The sequence below is a fragment of the Apteryx rowi genome, unplaced genomic scaffold, assembly GCF_003343035.1.
Source record: "Apteryx rowi isolate R43461 unplaced genomic scaffold, aptRow1 scaffold_489, whole genome shotgun sequence".
Classification (NCBI taxonomy): Eukaryota; Metazoa; Chordata; class Aves; order Apterygiformes; family Apterygidae; genus Apteryx; species Apteryx rowi.
Window position 1 is genome coordinate 87,688 of NW_020450748.1, and position 23,960 is coordinate 111,647.

Genomic DNA, 23,960 nt, shown 5'->3' on the forward strand with positions numbered 1-23,960 from the left:
ATTTATATGGTTACTTAACATGTCAGACTTATGCAAACATTGAGCAGTTCTTGAACTTGCTTTTACAATTCCCCTCATATATAGCTGAATACTGTCCTTACCCTCGCTGCAATTTTCAGACTAGCTTTTAAACAATAATAAATTGAATGCAAGGATAGATCCAGACTAGATCCAGAGGTCAGCAGGGGATTGGGAGGGGACAACACAGTGGTTTTCTCAACACACAACCAGCAAAGTTTCATTTGAGTTGGTCTAAGAACAAAGTTACAGCCCTATCATTCCTTGGTAGATGTACTTCTTACATCTTACTTTGGAAGCACCAATTTTAAAGAAAGAATTGAAAGACATCTTTCAGTGATTCTATATTTACTTCCAGAGTAAATGTTTTTCATTTATCCATATTTTAGATTTTTTAACCACTCCCTCCTTTTACTGCATTAAATTACTATTTGTAACTACCACAAAATACTGTAAAATAACATTATGTTTGGGCCTATAAAATATTTCAAAGCAGTTTATTAAAAAAATCAAATTCAATAATTATTAATATATTTTACTAACTGTAAAATATGCTTGAATATCTCTGCCCAACTGACAATTAACTTTACTCATGTGGTTGCCTTAAATCTTTAGGCTCAGAGGTTGACCTGAGGTCTGCAGCAATTCTGTTTTCCAGTAATAGTTCCTCTGAAGTTGCCTTAAGGTTGCAGGTCCTGAAGACTAAAGGATCCAAGACTTCCATAAAATCTTTGTATTTTTTTGTTCTTTTTTTCAGTGGCATTATTTGTATAGTAATTTATAATTACAATTACCGATTTTCTGCAAGATTTGTTTCTCAGTAGTCTATACTTTAATACATTGAGAAAGCAGTTATTTGAAAGGTATTTCTAAAGCAGATTTTTATATCCTCACCAAATAGCTACACTTCACTTAGTGCACATAACCAAGAGCTATCAGAGTGTGATAAGAAAAAGTAAACCAGACCAACAAAGAAGAAAGATGTTATTTTTTTAGCTACATGCTTCAAAAGCTTAACAAAATCTAAAAGGTTTTCCACTATTTCCAGTGAAGAGAGATGCCACAAGTGGCCTTTACCTTCATGTAAGGGAACACAGCCTAAGCCTGCCCAGATGTAACGGACTTCAGTGAGTACTAAAATATAACGCTATCCTTCATTTCACCTACCCTCCTCTACCTCAAGCTGCTAAAGTGAGCATTGAACATACCTATGGAAAGACAGGCAGTCCTTAAGAGACCCTCTGGAGACAGTAGCCTGGGCATCATTACCCTGAACCCTAATGTACGTGATTATGGGAGCCCATGTATGCCCTGTGAAAGGGGACGTTCTGACAATTGAAGGCTTCCCACTGCTGCCGGCTTGGAAAGTCGGGGACAGGCATCCTGACTTCTGAACAAACAAGCACAATCCATCCTCCTAGGTTCCTAAATCTCTTCTTTCTGGATCTTCATCAAACCAATTTGCCCAAAAACTGAATCAACAGCATGTTCTCTTAAACAGAAAGTAAATCTATCATTTGTGCAGGATTTAGCTCCTTGGCTATCCTGTAGAGGGACATGCCTTAGCCTTTCAAATATTTGAATTCCTTAGAAACCCATTGAACATTTCATATAAACACTTCTTATACCAAATGCACTCATTTCATATAGCTTACTTCAGGCCTGCAGTTTGTACATACTCCGCATTCCTTCATTCTCAACCTGTTTATCCTCTTCCCATTAGCTGCATGTAAGACCCAGCTGCATACAACAGGCCCATCATTTTAACACTGAACTGATCTTACCCGAGTCTCTCTACTATTTTCTTTCCGTTTACTATGCAAGTTCCAAGCACTGAGCTTGTATTTAATATTCAAAACCCTGAATCACTTATGGAAGTCATATTTGTTCAGAGAAAATCCAATTTTTTCTCAAAAAATAAATTACAAATAAGTGATTCATTTAAGCTAAAACCTAAATCTTAAAGAAAAATCTAGAGCAGTCATTCTACCTCATTTTTACTTACCACTGCCTCCATATCTGAAATATTTGGTGGTGCATAGATTGTCTGTACCATGAACTTGTGTTTACTCTTCTCATTTGGGTCATAATCAAAAGGTTGTAGCATTACTGTTCAAAAGAAAAATAAAGTGTAAGATTATGTGGTTCTTCAGCTAATCACTGTAGTAAGCATGCTATCCATTTTAGATTTACTTCTTACTAAACAGACACTGAAGTTAAAATGCAAAGGCAGTTCTGGAAATAGAGCAGAAATACACTGTAGCAACAGCTTGTGACAGGAAACAAATCTTACAACTGTTAAAAACCTTGTTTTTTAACAGTCTGGTTTAGTTTGGAAGATTATTTTTGCAATTACTATAGTTAAAAGATATTTAATATACAAGTAAGGATAAAGAAAGATCCTGCAAGACAGACAGACAGACAAAAAAAACAAGCAAACCCTGTAGACTCTTCTGTGCAATAGACACATTTTGTGATTAACTGAATGGAAAAATACAAGACTTATAGTACATACTATGACAGCTCCTCAGAGGAAAAAAAGAGGACTTACATTAGGGCCCACGCAATGGGGAAAGTTCAACTGATTTTTAAAGACATATTAATCTAAGCAAGGATTGAAGCTACTAAAATACTTCACTCAAACCACAGTTATTACAGGACATTGTTATAAAGAAAAGAGGTAAAACTGCCTGGGGGCTTTAATGATGTATCTTCGGACTGCCTTCAAATTCAGCTTTTTTTTTTTTTTTTAGCTTTATAGTGCTTAGTTATGGAATAACTACACAAAGCATTTTATTCAGGTTTTAACACATTCTTAACTTTAAGTACAGTCTGACAGTTAATATTTGTCTGAAAGTATTTCAAAATCAAGGAACGCAGCTAAATGGTATAGCGAGTTTGGGGCCTCCGTCGCATTCTACTGGGGGAGAAAGAGGGAAGGGATTCAAAACCAAGTTCCCTGTAAAGGTGGTTTTAAGTGAAACATTAAAAAAAAAACTCTCTCCTTGTGTTTTATTTTATATATTTGTCTGTTTATTTTCAGACTTCTACATACTCTAATGCAGGTTAAAAAAAACTCCTGGACGAAACTGGACATGTTGACACATGACAGTTTGTTCTACAAGTACCAGAAGTAGCATAGGCAAATAGTTGGGGGTATTTCTGCAGGAGCAAAACACTTTCTGAATGACAGCATTTTTACTGTACTTTTAGCTTTCCCAAGCTGACAATTCTGTTGAGTAAAGAACAGAAATTCATATTTCTAAAGCTATGATTTTGAAGCATACACAAGCTCAGTACAAAAAAAACCCCACCATCAACAACACTATTCGTGATCTCCATTATTTCTACAGTATTATGAATATTGTACAGTATTTTTAAGTGAAAGTTTTAAATACAGAATCACAGTACCTTCATTCAAGCTGTACAATGCCATCCAGGAGTAGACTGTATGTTTTTACACTGCATAGAGTTGCCCAGGTCTCCCTGGCATCACTATTTTTGCAGGGGGGAGGGGGATGGGAGATGGGGCCTTAGTTCAAAGTGACTGAAATAACATGACATGTATAATACAGATCAGGAGAATAAATTTTTTTTTTTTTTTAGAGGATATAGTCACATATCCTGGGGCACAGTATAAGGGCTTGCAGAAATAGGTGAATACACAAGGTTTGATAGGATAGTGTTGGAGGACTGCTGAAGAGAGGGATGYGCAGTTAGCACAAGCTACCTCTGTCCTTATTGTCTGTCTGGAGCAGATCCTGAAACAAACTATCATGTTAAYCCCTTGTTCACATTTCCTTTCTGAAAATATTCATTGATTCACTCCAGAAGRGAGTCCAGGTCCACACGTACACAACTTGGACTACTAGAGGATGAGGACTCAGAGTGAACAGTAGAGCTAAGTTATTTGACAGTGTAAATACATTTGTCTTCCACCAAATGTGAATTTCAGTTTACTGTATCTTTATACAAAATTAAATAGGAGTTTAAGTCATTTCACATAAAAATTAAAAAACTTAAGAATTACATTTATGGAGTCTTATCAGCAGATATCTGTACACTTCTCTATTTTATAGCAATGAAAAAGCTAGTGCAGAAATACTGATTTAGCTAGGAAAACACACCGTATGCTCTGAACAAGTTCCCCATATATTCCTAAACCAGTTCAGTCTGTGAACTTCAATACTGTTGCACAGTTTTCATCAATTAAATTCTATTTTCCACAAATCTGAACCTTCATTTATAGTTTAACATTTCTGCTTTCACTCACAGAAAAAATTCTTCATGGTAAGAATAAACTACACTCTATAAAATACCAAATACAGCATCAAAATGACTAACAGCCTCTCCAAATTCACTAGTACCTATGAAAAAAGTGATTTCTGAATTTGATTGTACGTACTTATGTAACTTACACCACAGATACTAGCTGCATGTTGCACATGGTTGCTACTGCATGATTATCTGATCTTTTTTTTAAATGCTGCATAGAGCATAATCAAATGAAAAGTAAATAATGGGAATCAGATGTATTTCCCAAATGAAGCACATAAAGGAACTACAGAATTTGACATGCTTTCAAACAATCTATTTGGAAAGGTTTAAAGGCTAGGTTTCCTTAATCCTTGATCTCACTGTTGCCCAAAACACAACCGAGCAAACTAAAGGCTTCTTCCAAGTGTGCAGGCTACAGAACAATTCTTAGAGGTAAACTGCTGTCAACAGACTACTGAACAGCATGCAGTACTTCAGTTTTCCTAAGCCAGGGAAACTGATGGAATAACCTGAAAGGTGGCAAAGCCAGCTTTCCATCATCAAGGACTCTTTCTATGCTGGCAGAATCCTTGGGTAAATAAATAGTTAACTAACTTTGTTTTTTGACCACTTGGTCACAGCTGAAATTCTGAATTGAACAGCAGCGCAGGTAAAGACAATACATAGAATCAAAGAGCTCTTCAAACTCTGTTAGGTTTTAAATAATCATGGAAAACCACATGAATGTATGAAGTCAGTTTTCAACATGTGTTCTTGGGATCACTGAATAGTCCTCAGATCACTTCTAAGGGAACCAAAACAAGTAACTCTTGTTAACAGGCTTAAGTTTTCAAAGCAGGAGGACTTATCTCCATAAAATTGATTTTAAAGGGGTCAGAAAACCAAACTTAGTTGTGAAGGAAAAAAAGTAACATGCTATATTCTGAAAAGAAAAATCAACAACAAGCAATTACTATACATGATACAATAACAAAGTTAATTTAGAGCATCAGATTAAAGGGTAAACTATGCAAATCAATAGTAAAGAAAAATGGGTCTTACCAAACTAGTATTTTTGGAAAACATATAAACATGGTTGGAAAAGGTTACCTACTGATTCAAAATTGCATGATAGACAAACTTCCCTTAAAATGAGTGCTAAGATCTACGTCTAAAAAATAATTTAAGAACCAGCTTGACTCTGAATCAGAATGATGCATTATAAAGGCTGAAGACAGCTAATAAACATCTCAATATTTAGTTTTGAACATGGAGTTTTAGTCAATGGTATGTTATAGTGATTATTCTCTATACAACTATGCGAAAGAAATCTATTTATAATGATATGAAAGATAATATGAGGCAGCACTGAAAACATTCAGTTGAGAAATTCATGAGATAAAGTGGGTCACTAGAAAAATTCTCTGTGCACTTGACTTACCAAATGACCCAGAAAAAAAAAAAACAAACAGAAAAAATTAAGGCCATACTTCAGGGAAGATAACTCAGAAAAGTATCGTGGGCTCACTGCAGCTAAACAACTGTACAAAAGCTTCTGGTAAGAAAGAAAAAGGAATATCTGAGATTTATGGCTATGCAAACTGGAGACTCAACCAACATGATATTGTTTCCCTGTATTGGTGAACCTGAAGTTGAAACATTGTTTACATCTCAAGTATTTACTGCTTGTAAAAGAACATTTTAAAAAGGGAACTATTCAAAGAATTACAAACATGCTTCACAACAGGCAAATGGAATACTTCAATCTATTCAATCCACTGAAGAGAAAGTCCAGTGATATCTTGATCACGAACTGTATCTGACTACCCCTGGGGAAAAGATACCTGACACCAGATAGTTCTAGTTCAGCAATCAACATATGTTCAGGACAAAATGGCTGGAAGTTGAAGTTCAAGTGGAAAATAAAGTATGCTTGAATTTTGAAAACATTCTCTCAATAAGTGATCTTTCAACCACAAGATGCTGGACTGTATACAGAAAGCAGTATTGAAGTTTCACACAGTCACTTTCTACCAATCATATTAGATTAGAAAACCAATTTTCTCCTTCAAGGAAAGTTACTCTAAGGTTTTAATCAATCATAAACTCAAAATTTTCCTGAGCTATTCCTTGCAACTTCTGAATTCATCATCTGAAACTACTTCCCTAACTTCTTTTAAACTTCCCAAATGGTCTAAGTATATGAAACTGAAAAGCTCTGAGGATTGCTCAGTGCTTCCCTTTTGCTTTGCTACAGCTTTTCAGGTGTTCTACAAAAAGATTATCAATCTTAACTACACTACCATCAGCTACAGGTGTTACAGGTATGAGCTTCTAGCTAGATCTCCTACAGCCTATAAAACCACAACTTATCAAAAGTTGGTGTCCATATCTCCAAGCTGGGAAACATGATGGGTCCACAGGAAAAGTGGACCTCCTCTTGCAGCCCCTGGCTTGAGAATCTCCATATTCAGGAGATTTCTGCCTCAGAATGATCAGGAGAATGACCCACCAAAAGCATTTATCAAGCCAAAAAACTGATACCTGCTCTTTTCCCATGTCTTTGAGAATGTCCACTCCCATGATTCTTAACATCTAGTCTTTCTAACAGTCCAGTATAAGCTTAAACCATAAACCATGTCCAGCTACCAAAATTCTGCTGACTGTCAGAATAAAGTATATAAGCCAAACCTACATGGAGTTTCATGGAAAAAAGAAAATGCATCATCTGGCCTCAGGGCTCATTCTCTGCTTTTTTGTGTGCGTGTGAAAATGGATTAAGGATTATTTCTATAGTAAACTGTAGTAGATTTTTTAAACTACAGCTCCACCTAAAATAAGAGAAAATATCGTTTCTTAAAAGTGATTTAATGGTTGCCACTTAACACATAACAACATAATAAATGGAAAAGTTAGTAAACGATAGGGTCCAGAAAACAGGTATCAATACTGTGGTCAAAACAACTACCCTGTCATTCTGAATATATTTTTTTTAAATGCCATAAACTGCCAAATGTTAAACTTCAAACACTTCAGAACAGCCAAGCAATGTCCCACGTCAAGATATAAGCACGAATATAGTAGACTGAAGCAAAGGTACTGTTAATGCCACTCCCCATTTCCAACTTCTTTTCTGCCTTACATATTGAGAACTGCACGTAAATGTGATGGCAAATATTTCTGTATAGGAGATTTTCATATATCACTGCACCTCTACCAAAATTTAACAGTTGCACTAATGAAGGAGAACAGTTTTATTTTTAAAAATCCTTTTAAAAAGCTGACACACTCCCAACTGCCTGTAAGATCACTGTTAGAGAACTTCACAAAAAGTCTAAAAACATAATTTATAACCGAGTATACCTGCATACCTGAAACAATTACAGATGATCCTGGATCAATAATTCCACTGTTCGGCCTCACGCAGTATCGACGAGGTGCTGTTGTCTTCACTTTGAAGCATACTTTTCTATCTGATGGATTTCGTAGTTTAAGATTTGTAGTTACTACATCTGTGAAGGGACCTGAAAAATGGGGGGTTTTTTTGTTTTTTTAAAGTATGTTTCTGGAGAAAGAGACCTTTATACAGTACCAATTACTCTTAAAATATACTATGATGGCAACAACCTTCTAAAAGCAGAAGGTTAAATCATAAATCTGTCAAGCACTTACGCTGTTAGATGCAAAGCATGCTCTACCACTTTAGTTATACTAATATGAAAGCTAGTGAAGAAAGTTCATATACATATTTTTGCACAGACTTGATTATGCTTATTTTCCCAAAGCTTTCTTAATATTCTAAGTAGCTAGAAGGTAATGGTCACATGCTAAAGTAAATTTTGCTGTATTTTTCTTCAGAAATAGAAGCAAAATGTAGTTTGGAACTCTCTCAAATGTTTAAAAAAATAAAATAAAAACTGTGATACTGAGATATACTATCTGCTCTTGAAACCTCAACTTTGTCATGCTCCTGAGCAGCTATAGCCTTACCTGAAACAGACACCAATCTCATCTTTTAAGTTCAAAAATAGGCAAGAAGGATTATACGTCATTTATACATAAACTTTAAATGATTCACAGAAAAGAAATTTTCATTGCTGTATTTACCTATTCAATACAGTGTATTCTCTAAACTGTGTTTTTTTTTAACCATCAAGACAGGAATGGCCTCTAAGGCTAAATTAGGCAACAGAGGCAAAGTCAGCTGTACAAGCTCCTCTTCCAGCAGAGATCACTTCATATTATGCCATAAAGCAACAGCATGAAAAGGAATAAATGTTCATAGTGTTCTCAACTGTGCTCATCTCCCTTATGCTTATGATATCTGAAAGCAAGACTGCACAGGCGCCAGAAGAATATAACTTAGGGACTGGATTTTTAYATAAACATGAAATTTATTCAATAATATTTAATGTGTACATTAAGAACCCTCTTTAATATTCTTTAGACATTACACAAATTACACAAAATTACACAAAAATTACTAATTGCATGGGATCAGGAAAGCCAATTCTCCTCTGGGCACATTATTTCACAACAGAGGTCTCTGGACTACTCTGAAGCAAATGATACTGACTAGAGGGCTGCTACTAGCCAGAAACTTTCTTCCTACAATCCTACATTCCCTCAGTCCAAATCCTTGATTCTGAAAGAATGCTAAACACAGTCTTGACATAGAAAAACAATCAGATACAAGTCAATAATGGACTAAATTACTAAAACTGGAATTATTAAAAAACAGAATATAGTGATGTAGATGGAGACATACCTGAACCAAATTTACATTTAGCAAGGTGGTTTGGGGTTTTTTTTTGTTTTGAGAAAATAGGAACTGCTATGCTGAAAAACCTGAAAACTTTGCATCTAATCTGGCTTTATATGGTAGAGGAAAATCATCATCATCTTAATCCAAGCAAACATGAGGTGGTCCCCTCCCAGGAATATTTACAAAATTACTTCAAAGTTTCCTGCCACTTGCCACTCAATAGCTCATGCTGTATGCAGTCACATTTGCTTACAGAGTTTGATCCAAAAATAACGTCCATCTCCCATACCACAAGCAGAACCAATATCAAATATCTGAAAACTCCTCTAAATCTAAGACTGCCAATAAGCTCAGAAAGGTCCAAACATTTATTTTTTGAGCTATACAAACATTTTTTGTGGAAGTTATTCTGGGAATTTTACTTATAGTCATCTAGGCATTGTCCTTGTAATCTAGGCACCTACAGTGCCCAGCTGGATACCATACTTTGGATTTGGCTTGCAAAGCCTTTTTTATTGCAACTCTAAACAACCCAAGGTTAAAAGTAAGAACAGGGAGCTCTAACGGCTTCTCAGTCTTCATGAACACTATTGCTAAGGAAATTCTGCTCAAGGAAATTCTGCTCAAACAAAAAGAAAAAACTCAGTTCAGAGGTTCATTTTGAAAGGCATTGCCACCAACAAAAGGAGCTGTCATTCACAAACGGGCTTATCTCAAGACATGGAAGCAGCAATTTCTGAAGTGATTTTTTTTTTTTAATGACAGGTTTTGGGGTTGGTTTTGTTTTTTTTTTTTTTTAAAGACGTGAAAGGTCCCTTCATGCCGTCCTTCTCAAAGTCTGCATAAAAACAGTAAAGTCTGATTCAAAATATTCCCCAAATTATTCTGATATTTCCTGCGAGTTCTAACACCACGTATGAAAGAGTCCTGCTTCTGCTCCCCAGATACATGAACACAATGCATTTCCTGGATACTCCCCACTGTGCACCCCCACACACACCCCAAACAGCCTTTAGCTTTAGCAACATTTTTTCATATTCGACATTTCTCCAGGAGTGGGCTGAAATCTTTTCAAGGTCTACAGCACCCTTTTAACAACTTTAACTTTCACCTGCTTTCTAAGAGCCTCAAAAGAAAAAACTATATAAAGCCTCCCAAGATTCACAACCATCAAATTTAATAAATAGCTGGTAACAAAACTGGTGCACAGAGGGAAACAAAAGAAAAAAAGACTAAATTTCACTTTTTCTTGCAGATCCCAACTATTTTGGTAATTCAATGGCATACTGACAGACAGCACTGACCTGAGCGTGGACAGGCAGGACTGAGACCTTTCGGACACAAGGACAGTAAATCGGAAAGCATCTATTAGCATTCAGGGAAACAGCATGGTCTAAATTACATGACATATCCCACAAAAAAGAAAAAAAAACATGCAGCAGCAAACAGGATATTGGATTTCCCATTCACACAAACATACATATCACTGCCCTTGTGGTATGTACCACAGACTACCTGGCACTCACAGGCTAAACGCAAAAGTATAAATTACATGATTCCATGAGGGGAAAAAAAAAGGGGGGGGGGAGGGAGAGGAGAACAAGAAAGAGAAACATTTTAGGCCATGCTACACAGATCACATCATTTAAACTACAGACAGGCTCATTTCTATTTGCATCCACGACGCAAAAATACCTCATCAGTACTTATCTACTGTCCTTTGCCCAATACTCCCATTGAAAACTGCCCAATATTATCTTTTATCTTGTATTTTTCCAAACTAAGACAATGAGTTCCTGGATCCGCAACTAGGGTTTACAGAATCTGTGGCAATTCAACTAATAAAATCCTCAAGCTATACTGATATAACTGATGTACAGTGACAATACACCATTGCTTTTCAAACCTGTAATTTCAATCTGAATCTTTGGGAGTCAAAGATACTTTCAAGTAGATAGGGAGTTCAAAACCCACTTAGCAGTGTAGACTCTAGTTACCGATTTCACCCTCCTTCTAGAATAAAAGCTGTTAAAAAAAAAAAAAGAGAGAGAGAGAGAGAGAGAAAGCCAGGTTATTGCAACTGTTTTGAATGGAATAGTGACTATAGCGACTATCTAGGCTAAGATTTTTCCCATCTGACTTACAAGAGCCTTAGAAAAGAATGAGAGACACCTSCCTAAACACACTCGGAAAAAAAATAGAGATCTTCAAAAATATTATGGACTGGATTTCTATTCCAACCATTTTACATTGCAGCCAACACAACATTAATACAGGAGTTGCCTCTGGCAACTACACGTCTTGGACTAGATCAAATAGTGGGCAGGAAGAAGTGACACAAAGATTCTGCAGAGCCAGTTTCCACCACTGAAATGCAGTCCCAAGTCTGCCTGCTTGCCATAAACAGGCCTGCTACACTGCAGTAAAGCCAAGATATTATCTATTACTGGACAGGCAGGACCTGTAAAGAAATCTCTTTGATCTAGTGTCGTATTTTCTCTTCAAACTTAGGCCTCCTTCGGATCCTGAGCTCCGAAAGTCTTCCTTCTGCTCCCTGGAAGGGTGAAAAYATAAGGGGAAAAATGACAATGTAAATATGCCTATCTAGAGTAGTAAAGAAGAGTTTAAAAGAACCTTCTCATTCTGTAGTACCCATGGGAAAAGTCAGAGATGACTGCAAGTATCTCCACTTGCTAGCAGTAGAGCAAATTAACAGAATTTTTGAGAACAGGAAAGATTTGGTTATCAGAAGCTCAATTCTTGGAAAGTTAGAAAAGACTAACATGATGTACACACAACGTCTGTCACAGAACACCTCTAAAAGGACATAAGAATTTATCTTTGTACAGAATTACATAAAATTTTCAACTAAAAGACAGGTAACTTGTAGAGTTGTACAAAAACAAGCATGCATTATTCAAAAATTCAAGAGTAGGTTATATGAAACTTAGTTTAAGTTTACCATTCCCTTCAATTAAAGATATTGAACTATAACTGTTCTAAAGTCTGATACCTAAGCTGACTCTGCCAGAAGGCACTATATTTCATGCATGGAACATAAGTCTATTTAAGCTGTAAATTGGCAAGGTAAAATAATATATTCAGCCACATCTAAACACCATACAAGCACACATAAGGAAAAAAAAAAAGATGTATGTAAACTGGCAAAAAGAATCCAAACTCCTTTAAAAAAGGGTAAGTTACAGTGTTAAATTCAAAAATTATTTGAATGATATGCTCAAAACAGAATGCTACTATTTCCATGACTGCTTTATCATCTTTGAAATTCTAGAAGCACTTACAACATACTGAAAATATCAAGGTATCTTTTCCAAAATGAATCCAGGCAGGGTATTTTTCTTTCAGGCTGGCAGGTAAAGAAAAATGATTTACTGCATTTGAAAATCTGAGCCCTAATGAATGAGGAAGCAGTTAACTGCATGATATTTGTCAGACAGATAAAAACTAGCAAGACAAATTTTGAGAGGAACAGGAAAGTTAACTAACTTTTATGACGGACGTGACAGAAACATAGTTAAGATCTACATCAACTCATTCTGCCACTATCAGAAGTAACAAGAATAAAGAAAGACTATGTAACATAAAAACATTTATTTATTACATCATATGAATGTAGATTATATGAGAATATTTTTATCGCCCATCATTTGACAAAGGAGTTTACCAAACCATCTATAAAGCATGCTCTCTAACGTCTGGGATAAACTTCAGAACTAGAAGCACACCAGTGATTTGCTGTCCTTTTTAAAGTCACACCAGAACAACAAAAAAAAGATACATTCGAAGAATGAGTTGGACATATTAGAAAGCAAGTCTTCCCTGTAATGCTTTGTTATTGTGTGCAATGCACAAGTAGATGGAGACAATACTACTAAGATTTTTTTTAAATAACTGGCTGAAGTATCCACTGTAATATAAGTGGCTATCTTCAAAAATATATACACCGATTGTGATATTTACTAAAGTTGAAAAGAATGCAGTTACTTCCCAGGGGCCTTGGAGACAGCAGTACTTTCTACAGACTTCTTATAGTCAGAGACTCCAGTTTTCCTTCAGCGTAGATAGAACAGTAATGTCCTGATTACCTTCATGTTTTCCTTCATACAATTTTATCCAGTTATTTTAAAAGCACCTGGGAACACTGGTATTTCAGGTTATACTACTATAACAGCACATTTATATTAAAAAAAAAAAAGTATAAGGAGAAGGAGAAAAATAAGTTGCCAATGTTAAGCTGAAACTTGCATTTTGCAAATGAACTTTGGTCCAAATTGAAAACACCAAAGGCAAGATGTCTAAAAAGGAAGGATCAGTGTTCAGTTGCCATTCAAACTACCTTGATTGTGTATATTTTAAGATTAGTTTCCTTATCTGACAAACTCCTTCTAACTACTTCAAATGTGATTTTGTAGTAATTTCGGATGTTCTTCTAAGGAAGAAAAAACATAGGTGACATAGCTGGCACAAAATAAGCAACAAGAGGAATGTTGTTAATTTCCTGCAATTACAGTTTTAAAAAATTAATACTCAGACCTTTGGGAAAACAGCCTAACGAAAATCCGTAACACCAGTTGCCCGTGAACACCATGCATTTATCTTCCTCTTGAAATAACCAAAAAAAAGATCAAATGTCCTATAAACTCACATGGAAGAAAATTTATGACTCTAACAAATCACCTATTTTAAAATTATTCATGGTCTATGATGCATAACAGCTTAGGCTTCATGAATTAATGCCTTAACATTACAGGTCTGAATCACCAGGAATAATCAGTAGATGAAGTTGCAAGATTAATAGTATCTACAATTAATCACAGCTCTCAGGTACACATCCATATATTACATCAATAACATAGAATCTTTCACTTTTTGTTCTGCCCTGGCAGTTGAGAAATTGCTATTAATTTTAATCAATCGGCACATAAGTGTCAGAATGCAAAAAAAAATTTTATAAGAAAGCTGACACACCTGAATGTCCACAACTCCAGAGGACTGATTCTAGGCAATCACTACTTATCATGGGTAACAGATTTTACCTGAGCTCCCCACAATGACATGTTGTCAGCATCCACACTAACTACGCATCTGTCAAAGATTTTTCCTTTAAGAAAAATGTTGGGAGAACGTCCACTTTTTATTCCTAAAAGAGCTTGTCTACCTCTGTCAAAGGGACAAACAAAAAGCCCAGGAGCAACATACACACAGCTTATTAGAGGTGCTTGTACAGAGGCTGACATGCACACTTTACTGGAAGCAGGGAGCAAGAGAAACAGGAATCAAAAGCTTTTACTTGCCTCTCAGCCATGGAAAAGACATGAATACCCTGGCATTTCAAACCTGACAGAGCAAAGATTTTTTCTTACAGTTTCTTCCAAATTCATCTGTTTGTTACTGACCTGTTGTTAGTGACCAAAAACAACAGTGAAAATGCAATGAGCATCTATCTCAAGGGTTGATTACAGCCACAGATTGTGGACCATGAATTCTGGTAAAGAGAACATTTGCTAGTTAATATATTGGATAAAATACAGACTAAAAAGGGAATGTCTTACGTAAATACGGACAAAGGTTTCTTAAGCCTCAGCAATAAAAAAAACACTATTAATAACATGGTATAACATGCATGAAGTAACTTCAGCCAAAGTTATTAATGTTTGTATTTAGTTTCAGTTTTAAAATCTAACAGTCTACATCCAATCCAATCATATGCGTCCATTATTTATTATTTTCTATTGCAAGTTCCCTTACCCCTTACTTAGAAGTGAAYATTCAAAGAAATGCCATTACTAATGTTAGAAAAGCTTGTTACTTAAACTGCACCTCCACATTATTGTGAATTTCATATCTGCAATTTAGCTTTATTTCATTACAGTGTTACTCTTACCAAATACATAGTACTCCACATTAAGAACATATTAAAATTGGTAGTTTATAATTTTACTAGGATAGTCTTAAGAATCTAATGATAAAATGTTTTTCACTCCCAAAGCTCTCTCACTGTTGAAATAACAAGAGCAGCAGAAATAGTTTGCTACCACTAAATATGAATATTTAAAACAGCAAGTAATGCTCAAAGTTCTGAAACAGCTAGTAATACATATAAGCAATCTTCCAGTACAGACAGATACAATACTACCAATTTAGTTTATCAATAAAGGCTGTGTTTATAAACCCTTTCTGCAGAAGCATCTATTCTCCTTACTTGGGTGAGGCAGGATAATTAACAAATTTGATAACTACAGAGAGGCTCCTAGTTTTGAAAGAATACCAGTAGATTTGAGCAACAGAACTAGGTAAATAACCCTCTCCCTTTTTTTTAAACTTGCTACATGTTTTAACCTGCTATAGCTTATGAAAGGTTTCAGTGGTGCTGAAGTCCCAAGGTCTGCTGTTTAAAATGTTCAATATACAGCAACTTAGAACATGTATGCATCCTCAAATATGAAATTTGCAACTAGATACATCTTTCTGATCTGAATTGCAACATACAAGATACTCTTCAAAGTACATAGCAGTAATCAGAATACTTGTAATTATCTCAGATGACAGCTGCAATGACTCACAGCATTCCAAGGAAATCAGACTTCCTACAGAACACCTGACCAAAGGCAGTTATCTAACACTTTTTTCTGATTGCTCCAAGAACTTGATATCAAGGAGGTCAGGCTCAAATATTAAACATAATGCAAGAACTCTTGTGATTATGGCCAGTTTCCTTGCAAGTGGCATCCCAACAGCATAACAAGTAAGTTTTGTTTTTTTAATTCACATTTCTCCCAGTATGGGCAGGAAGTTGCTAAAAAAACCAAAAACAAAAACAAAACAAACAAAAAAAAAAACACCACACACCCCCAAACCTGTTTCAGGTGGTTTTTAGATGGTGTCCAAGCTTACCTTCTTGGCACAGAACAGAGACCAGTCCAAAAAGGCTAAGTATCAGACATTTAAGTTGTCTACAGACAGGCCTAGCTAACACTGGACCAGCTCCCAAAGACATTAACAGCTCACTTCAATTTCAAGGCAGAACTAAGGATTCCAGTGACCTTTCATCCAAAAGCAAAAAGATCCTCTGGATCCACAGAGTACCAGTCTCCATTTCCTAAACTCCTGAAAGCCAAGTACAGCATATCCTACAGTTACTCAGGAAAACATTAAATATGCACTTTAAATAAAAAGTGTACTCAGTCTATCTCCTTGCTCTGACATAGTCAAACTCCATTCCCTCATTATCTTCACATCACAGTACTAAGTCAAGCTAGTACAACCATTTTTTTCCAAAACCTGATAGCTGAACTCTATAGAATTACTTAGAGTTCTAACTTGAGCTGTAACGTGCAAGTGAAATGATGTCTAGCAGCTATCCAAAATAAACCCAAACAATTTTTATTTTCATTAGGTATATTAGATTTAGTGCTAGTTAAACTAACATCATACGAATTCCAATTATTAAGTTGACTTCACATATGGAACAGTTACCTCTACGCACATGCTTTTTAATTTCGTGAATGACCCTTCCTATAAAGAAAAGAAAATATAATCCAAAACTACTTATATCAGTCAAGCTTTTCTTATGTCTTGGAATACATCATGAAATATAGGCTTCCAGCTTAAGTATATAATTAAGTATCACCATTGTCCTAGCTATCCTTTAGGAACACTGTAACCTGATGACCTAGGAGAAACCTTCTAAGGTCCTCATTAAACAAATCGTTTTGTAAGATGGCACCTGATCAATTCAAAACTACTGGGGGTATTCTTGCCCACATAATTTAGAAGATTGGTTCAGACTCACATGATTCAAATTTGAAATTCAAATAAAGTTTATAAAAAACTATATATTCATAGACACTTGATGCTCTTTTATTTTTTTAAACCAATCCTACACCCTTTAGCCTCCATAGCTTTTTCTCTTCCCTAGTGCTTACCTCTCCTAATATATTTATAAATAGCAATCAGATCCCATTTCAACCTTACTTTTGCTAAGGTAAACCAGCCAAGCTCTTCTACTGCATTTACGTTAGTAACTTTTTCCTTGCATTATTCCCATTTGGGTTCATTTTCTCTGACTAGGCGTCACCAGGCATATAGTCAGATAAAGCTTCATCGATACCTTAGACCATGATGTTAATACTTTCCTCACTACAAAACTAAGGTTTGCCCCTTTTCATGAAGCATCACATTCACAATAAGCCTGTGATTAGGCACTATGCTCTAGTCTTATTCCTTTTTCACTACTTCCAACTAAAGTGAGCTAACACAAAAAATTCTGTTATTAGTGCACATCAAATACATAATTTTTAAAAAAAATTTTTTGCATTCATCACATCTCGTAACTTTGCATTACCAGCAAGTTCCAAAAGCACAATCCCCAAGGTCAATAATGAAGATATTAAAACAAGTTCAAACCCTACGCCCAATCCTTTAGAAACTTCTTTATTAAGCTTCCAGCAGGCCAATACTTCGTTGCACTCTATTTTATAGCTTGTCCCTTCTTCACCTTATGTTTTTCCATCAAGTTCCTTTCATCTGCAACTTAATTATTACTTTTGCAGTTACCTCTGTATCAAACAGTTTAATGACATCCAGTAAATCCAGTGATAAGATCAGATTTTGTTGGGCCGGTGCGGGGAGAAGGCGAAGAGCTTGAGAAAAGAGACACAGCTAGAGAAGTTAGACTGGCGCATTCTACCTAGGACACTCAGGCTGCATTTTATTCCATGTTCCATTTACCTCCATGTCTTTAATTATTCTTTCCTCTAAGGCTTTGCATACTATCAAGGTCAGACCTTTTCAAGCATTCAAATGACAAATTAAAAATTACTCCAAGTGAGACCACACTTACAGAAACATAGGAGGGAAGACTGCTGATGCGACTATCTTTTTAAAATTCAGTCAAACAACTGTTTTCCTTTTTCTTCCTTATACATGCTATTAAAAAAACAAATGCCCTGAGTTCTACACCAGCATAATCTTTTGCAAAAGAAACTTAACTATCAAGACCTTGTTCATACAGAAATGAAGTTAAAAATATTTAATTCACATAACCAGGTACTTCTAGATTAATACCTTCAAACTGTAAGATGAAATTGACATCTACATTCCCAAATGATTTACGATAAAATGAAATAACAATATCCAATTTAACAAAACACAAAACATCATGGAGAAACTGAAGAGGCCAAGTTAATTAGATATCATACAACATCTTACTACCTTAAGAAAAACAAAGTTGCTGAAATCTAACTTGTGTTTCTACATCTCTGTTTTCAACAAGTACCACATGAGAAATAACACTATTAGAGCCATTTTGCTGCTTTAGAGTTTGTTTTTGTTTTTTTTTACAAGACATTAGCATATATGCATTTCTCTAGCTCATCTGAGGAAAAAAGCCTTCAATTTCAACAACTTTCACATTGGAAAACTTAGTATTTTTCTCATTAGTCAGTGATTTTTTTCCCCCCACTTTACACATAGCAAGTTCTCTCCAGCAGCCTTTTCCAACTTGAATGTATGGCTTCCAAGCCGAGCATCTTACAACCCTTTAATGACTGATGTTCACAAAAATCTGGTTAACAGACATCTCCCAAAGACTAAACTGGTCAGAAAGTAAAACAGGTTCACAGATCACATTCAAGACAAACCAGGAACAATTTGTAATACTACAATGAACCATCAGTAAATTTGCAGACCTACTAACCAATTCAGGTAACAGCTCTTCTTTTTCATGATAAGATTCTATTTTTCAACTTGACCTTAAACAATGATATAGCACTCATATATGATACAAAATTTTTACAATATTAATAATGATATGTTATAGTGACCTCAAACACTTGCTTAGGCTATCAACAAGCACAATGAGTAGGCACTTCGTAGTAACTATGCATAAAGGTGAAGCTTTTATATTAATGACCAGAAACATAAGACGGTGAGGTTTGGATAGTGTTTCTCCATTTACTGAAGGTGTAATATTAAGTAAAACTGAGTCCCATTAATTGCAAGGAAAGGACAATACATCTAGATTTTTACTGCTGTATTCTTCTGTCCTTACAGTGAAGTCATTCATAACTGAATCTTAAGAAAAAAAAAAAGTAAAAAGACAAACTAGATGTGCCAAAATATAACCTAACACCTACAATACACCTGGCTTGACAGACAAACACAACCTCTTTTTATTAGACAGTTTTAAATGCAGTCTAACATTGAGGTACAGGCGTAAGAATTATCACATCACCTCATAAGCAACAAGGTTAAAAAAATAAATAAAATAAATAAACCTCTTCCATTCCATCCCTCAACACATTCACACCAATCACTGTCTCAAGTTTCATTAATACGTATCATAAAAATTAAAAAAATATATTAACAAATATTGCATATGAGTGAGGAATCAATGGACAGAAACACAGGAATATAGGAAGACAAAATAATTCCAGTAATCCTTTTCCAATGTAAAAATAAAATAAATCAAAGACTACTTGTTGAATACTAGGATTCAAATGAACATGGGATATCCAGTCTTTCTTGTTATATAATATTCACGCTTAGCCAGAAGAAATATTAAATGAAAAGGAATCATTTCAAAGTGTCAAAAAGTCATAACTGTACTAGTAATCATTTACAACCATTTTTTCCCCTCTGCATTCCCACTGTTTAGTTTCAAAAATGTGATTTTGATTTCCTGGTATCTTTATTCAGGAACATTTTCTACCCATCTGAGAAAGCTGGAATGCCACAAATTTACTGGTACTTTGAGCAGAGTGAGAATAGGGTGTAACATCTGACCTAATCAAAACACTCAAATAAGGCAGTTACATCACATTTCAGGAGTTCAAACTCTGCCTACACTAAAAGATATCCTGGGCCAATTTTGGCAATGGATCTTGAGGGCAGGGGATGGTCTTAACAGTGAGCTATTTTTACCTTTCAGTTCCACCTTCTCAATTTGCAGTAACACATAGCCTGTGTACCAATAGCACTGTAGTGATTATAACATAATCTACACCAATATTTTTGTATTATTTAAAAGGTCACGGGACATCTGCACTTCAGAATGAGCTGTAATATTACAGTGAAGCACTTTCTACTTTACCTGAAAATAGTCATTTGAACATATGCCAGCTGACAGAAGATGATTTTATACACTAACAATCCTAGATTATGAACCAGATTAACAATCAAAAATTAAGTATTATTGGTTATACTGATCACTTCCAGTAACTCAAATCATCAAAGGGAAAATTATTTGGACACAGACATGCTCAGATTTGCTGACTTATTTCTAGCTTCAGTGTGATAAAAATAAAAAATGAAAAAGCGTGGCTTACTATTTGGAGACCTTTACAAAAGGCAACGTAACTGGATTTCACATGCTTGCAAGCAAGAACTTCAGTAGAGGGTATCAATTTAGAATATTCAGAAGTTTTTATAAAATCTGGCACTATTCCTAGTCAGACATCTCTGAATCACTTGAAATAAATTCTGMACACTGTCTACTAATCTCCCAAGGCTCATCAAATCAATTAGGGTTGATTTTCAATTAGGTGTTGCAAAAGCATGTCTTATGACTACCACAAAGATTTGGAGAAGCTTTTTCAAAAACGACAATCAACCAAGACCAACTTAAATACAAGCTATTTACAATGGTAAAATTGGCTTCTTTGGTTTAACGAAGACCAATGGAGATGCCACAACAATGCTGGAAAGCTTTGAACTGAAAATCTCAAGTGCTGCTATTTATCTATATAACTGGTTAAAAAAAAAGATTTTTTAAAAAATTATTTACAAGGAACCAATTGCAAATTACAGCAATCTTAACTAAACAAGAGCTACAGACAATGATTATATGCATGAGACACATGAAAAGACTTTAATACTAGAGGCAAAAGATGTTCCACTTTCCGAATTAGTTGCTTTTGAGTATCTCATGTTTCAATTCTTCCTATCCAATCCTAAACAAACCCAAACAATTTCAGATTTGGAAAGCTAAACAAAATGCATTAGCCTAAAATACAGAAGAAAACCAACCTAAAGGAGTATTATGGCTCAAGACCTGAATACAAGAACCATGCATGGGTCAAATTCTCAGTGCTTTTCAGCGAGTCTCTGAAAGTGATATTCTGTATTCTATCCACTCTTTTTTACCACTTCTAAGTATAATTTCCCTTGTAACATTTGCACAACATTCTGAAATGTACTCATTTGTTATGCAGTTTTCTTTAGATATTCCTGATGGTTCCACAATCCAAAGAAACCTACCTATTATAGAAAGAGAGGGAATTAATCACACTCTCAACAAAATGCTATTAATGACTGAAATTTCTAGGAATGCAAGATACTACAAATAGAGGATTCTAATCTTTCAGTCATAGACAGAAATAGGTAATGTGCTAACCACCATCGGACACTTTTTTAGACCTCCCTCTGAACTGTGTGGAATAAAATTCAGCACAAATGCTTTATAGCCCTTATTTTTGCTGATGAGTAACTTAAGAAAAATGAATAAGAGATTAATCAGGCAATGATGAATTTTAGATCTTGTCAAAAGCTGCTTAAGTCCTACTTACTTTTTCATCTAAGCCATTGTTTGCTTAAGAGCACATTAACAATTTCATTGTTATCCTAAATGTCAGCAAATCCAAATACAACTAGAGTAGAGAGTATGAGTGACTCTGAGGTAAGAAAACCAGAACAACTATGTTGTTCTACTGAGATGTTCAGACTTAAACCAGATCTCTGTTACACACCCATCATCAGTATTAAGTCAGTAACAACCACGGACAACTGTCAGAATAAAAGAACTTTGGACAATCAGCTACACTGAAAAAGTATATACTTTTTTTTTTTTTTTTAAGTGAAGTCATATGATTTTCTACAGGCAGTTACACTTATTCTGAGCCATACTCTCTCTCACTTACCAATCTGTTTTTTAAAAGATAATACTCAGAATTTCCTTCTACCAATACTGTACTCTTCAATACAATACTTTAGAACTGAATTACTGTTTGTGGTACACAAACCTTTTTAAACACCTCATAATAATAAGCAGCTAGAAAATATTTATTGAGAGAACATTTGATGTGCTGCTTTTTCTACAGTGTATTGAAATACTACAGTCTCATTGTGCTTCAGGTTTTGTTTCCCCTTAGTCTGCTCTACAGAAATTTTCCTAATACATGCATTAGCCTGAAACCAAAGCTTATGCCTAAAGAATACATATTGCATACTATAAATACATAAACACACACCCCAATAAAGACTAATGATTGGCAGTGGCTTCATACAAAGCTTCTAATATAATATTTATTCAGCATTCCTTATATCAACAGTTTGTTACGTATCACATAAATGGGGCTTAGTTTCAGCTTGAAGACACTCAGTGTTTGCAAGCTTTAAATTAGACATGGTAGCTTTTTCTTTTTTTTTTTTTTTAAACATACATGAATTTTCCTCCAACTTACTCCTGCAAGAAAAGCACAGTGTATTGAAATTTCAAGTGCAGGCAAACCTGGCAGCATTTTAGTAACACAAATGCAAGTGAAAAAATTAAGCTTTCACTATGGTTTTGGCTCTGTGAATGTGCAATTTAAAAACTGAAGCTGTCAAAAAATTAAGATGTGTGATCCAACAGATTTGGGGTTTAATTGATTTGATAGATCAGTAAAACAATTACAGTTTGTTATAAATCTCTGTGATAAACCAAACAAGATTTATGAAAGCCAGGCCAACCAAAGGTATTTTGGAGCAACACAATGTCGCACTGTAAAATAAACACTTATTTGCTCTAGTTGACCATTTAAAAAAATTTTACATCATAAAGTGTGCTTTATCCACCTAAGATAATATAAAAATGAGCTTACAGAAAATAGAAAATAAAGTAGAAAAATTTACAGGATTAGACAAGTGCATATGCTGACACTGTTCACAAAACTTGAAACATAAGTTCAGATAAAATTGTGTTAAAAAAAATCTAACATCGCTGATTTTAAAACTGAAATCTTCATGGAGATTTTTCAATGCCCATTATGGGTATTAAAAAAAAATACTGAACACTGAAAATTGTTTATTATATCRGGTTTTTTAGACCCGTACTTTTCAGTGATTCCTCTCAGCTTTGGAAAGAGCCTGTCTTTTCACAACTATCTAATTTGTGATTTATTAGGAGGGGTAGGAAAAAAAACACACATGATAAAGCACTGACTGGAGCCTATTTTAACAGACACATCTCATGCCAGTCAGTCATGCAGTTGGCATGAAACACCTGAAATACAGAAACTTCTGAAACGTAYACATCTTTCTCTCATTCCCAAGGAGTGAACTGCCTTTTTACGTACCTCCAAGTATTAACTGAAAACCTGCCTGAAACATAACAGCCAGGGGAAAAGGGGGAGCAGGGGGACAGAAGAAAAGGGTGTCATTCACCGGGCCAGTGGGTCAGATTCCCTCAGGGGGTGTGAGGGACGGCACATCATCTACTCGCACATCCGAAGGGTGCTGGTGCAAAATAACAGCACAGGTATCAGCAGGGGTTAATAGCTGGACTCGGAGAGGTGCCAGAGCGCGGGAGGGGGAAAAGGCCAGATGCGAAGGTAACCGAGTTTTCCTCCTCGACTCCCCTCGCCACTCGCTCGCTCCAAGCGAGGCTGAAGTCACCCGCTCCCGGGCCTCTCCTACCTGCTAGATAGAGGGAGACCTTACGGAGCGGCTCGGGAGGGACCCGCAGCCACTCAGACCCCTGCGGCCGCAGAAATGACAGGAGCGCGATTCCCCCTCGCCAGGGAAGAGGCCGGACCCGCGCCCCTCCCCGGCGCAGCCGGCCCCGGCGCTAAAGGGCTGCGCCGCGGCTCCGCCCGCCTCGCCAGCGGAGGGGTGACACGGCCGGGCTGGTGCCCGCGTGTGG

The 23,960-nt window shown here is 35.8% G+C and overlaps 1 protein-coding gene across 3 annotated transcripts in view; it reads right to left on the reverse strand.

Moving 5' to 3' along the window:
• Positions 1 to 23,443, reverse strand: part of VAPA (VAMP associated protein A) — a 29,326-nt gene extending 5,883 nt beyond the window's left edge. For 2 of the 3 annotated variants that reach the window (XM_026078796.1, XM_026078794.1), the window contains exons 1-3: positions 10,345 to 10,420; positions 7,647 to 7,799; positions 2,024 to 2,127 (exon numbers count right to left, since the gene is read on the reverse strand). In XM_026078796.1, coding sequence (XP_025934581.1) covers positions 2,024 to 2,127; positions 7,647 to 7,799; positions 10,345 to 10,405 — 318 coding nt within the window. In that variant the 5' untranslated portion in view covers positions 10,406 to 10,420. Of the gene's footprint in view, positions 1 to 2,023; positions 2,128 to 7,646; positions 7,800 to 10,344; positions 10,421 to 23,394 lie in introns of those variants that run through there. The other variant, XM_026078795.1, reaches the window with a different exon arrangement.
• Positions 23,444 to 23,960: the final 517 nt, after the last annotated feature.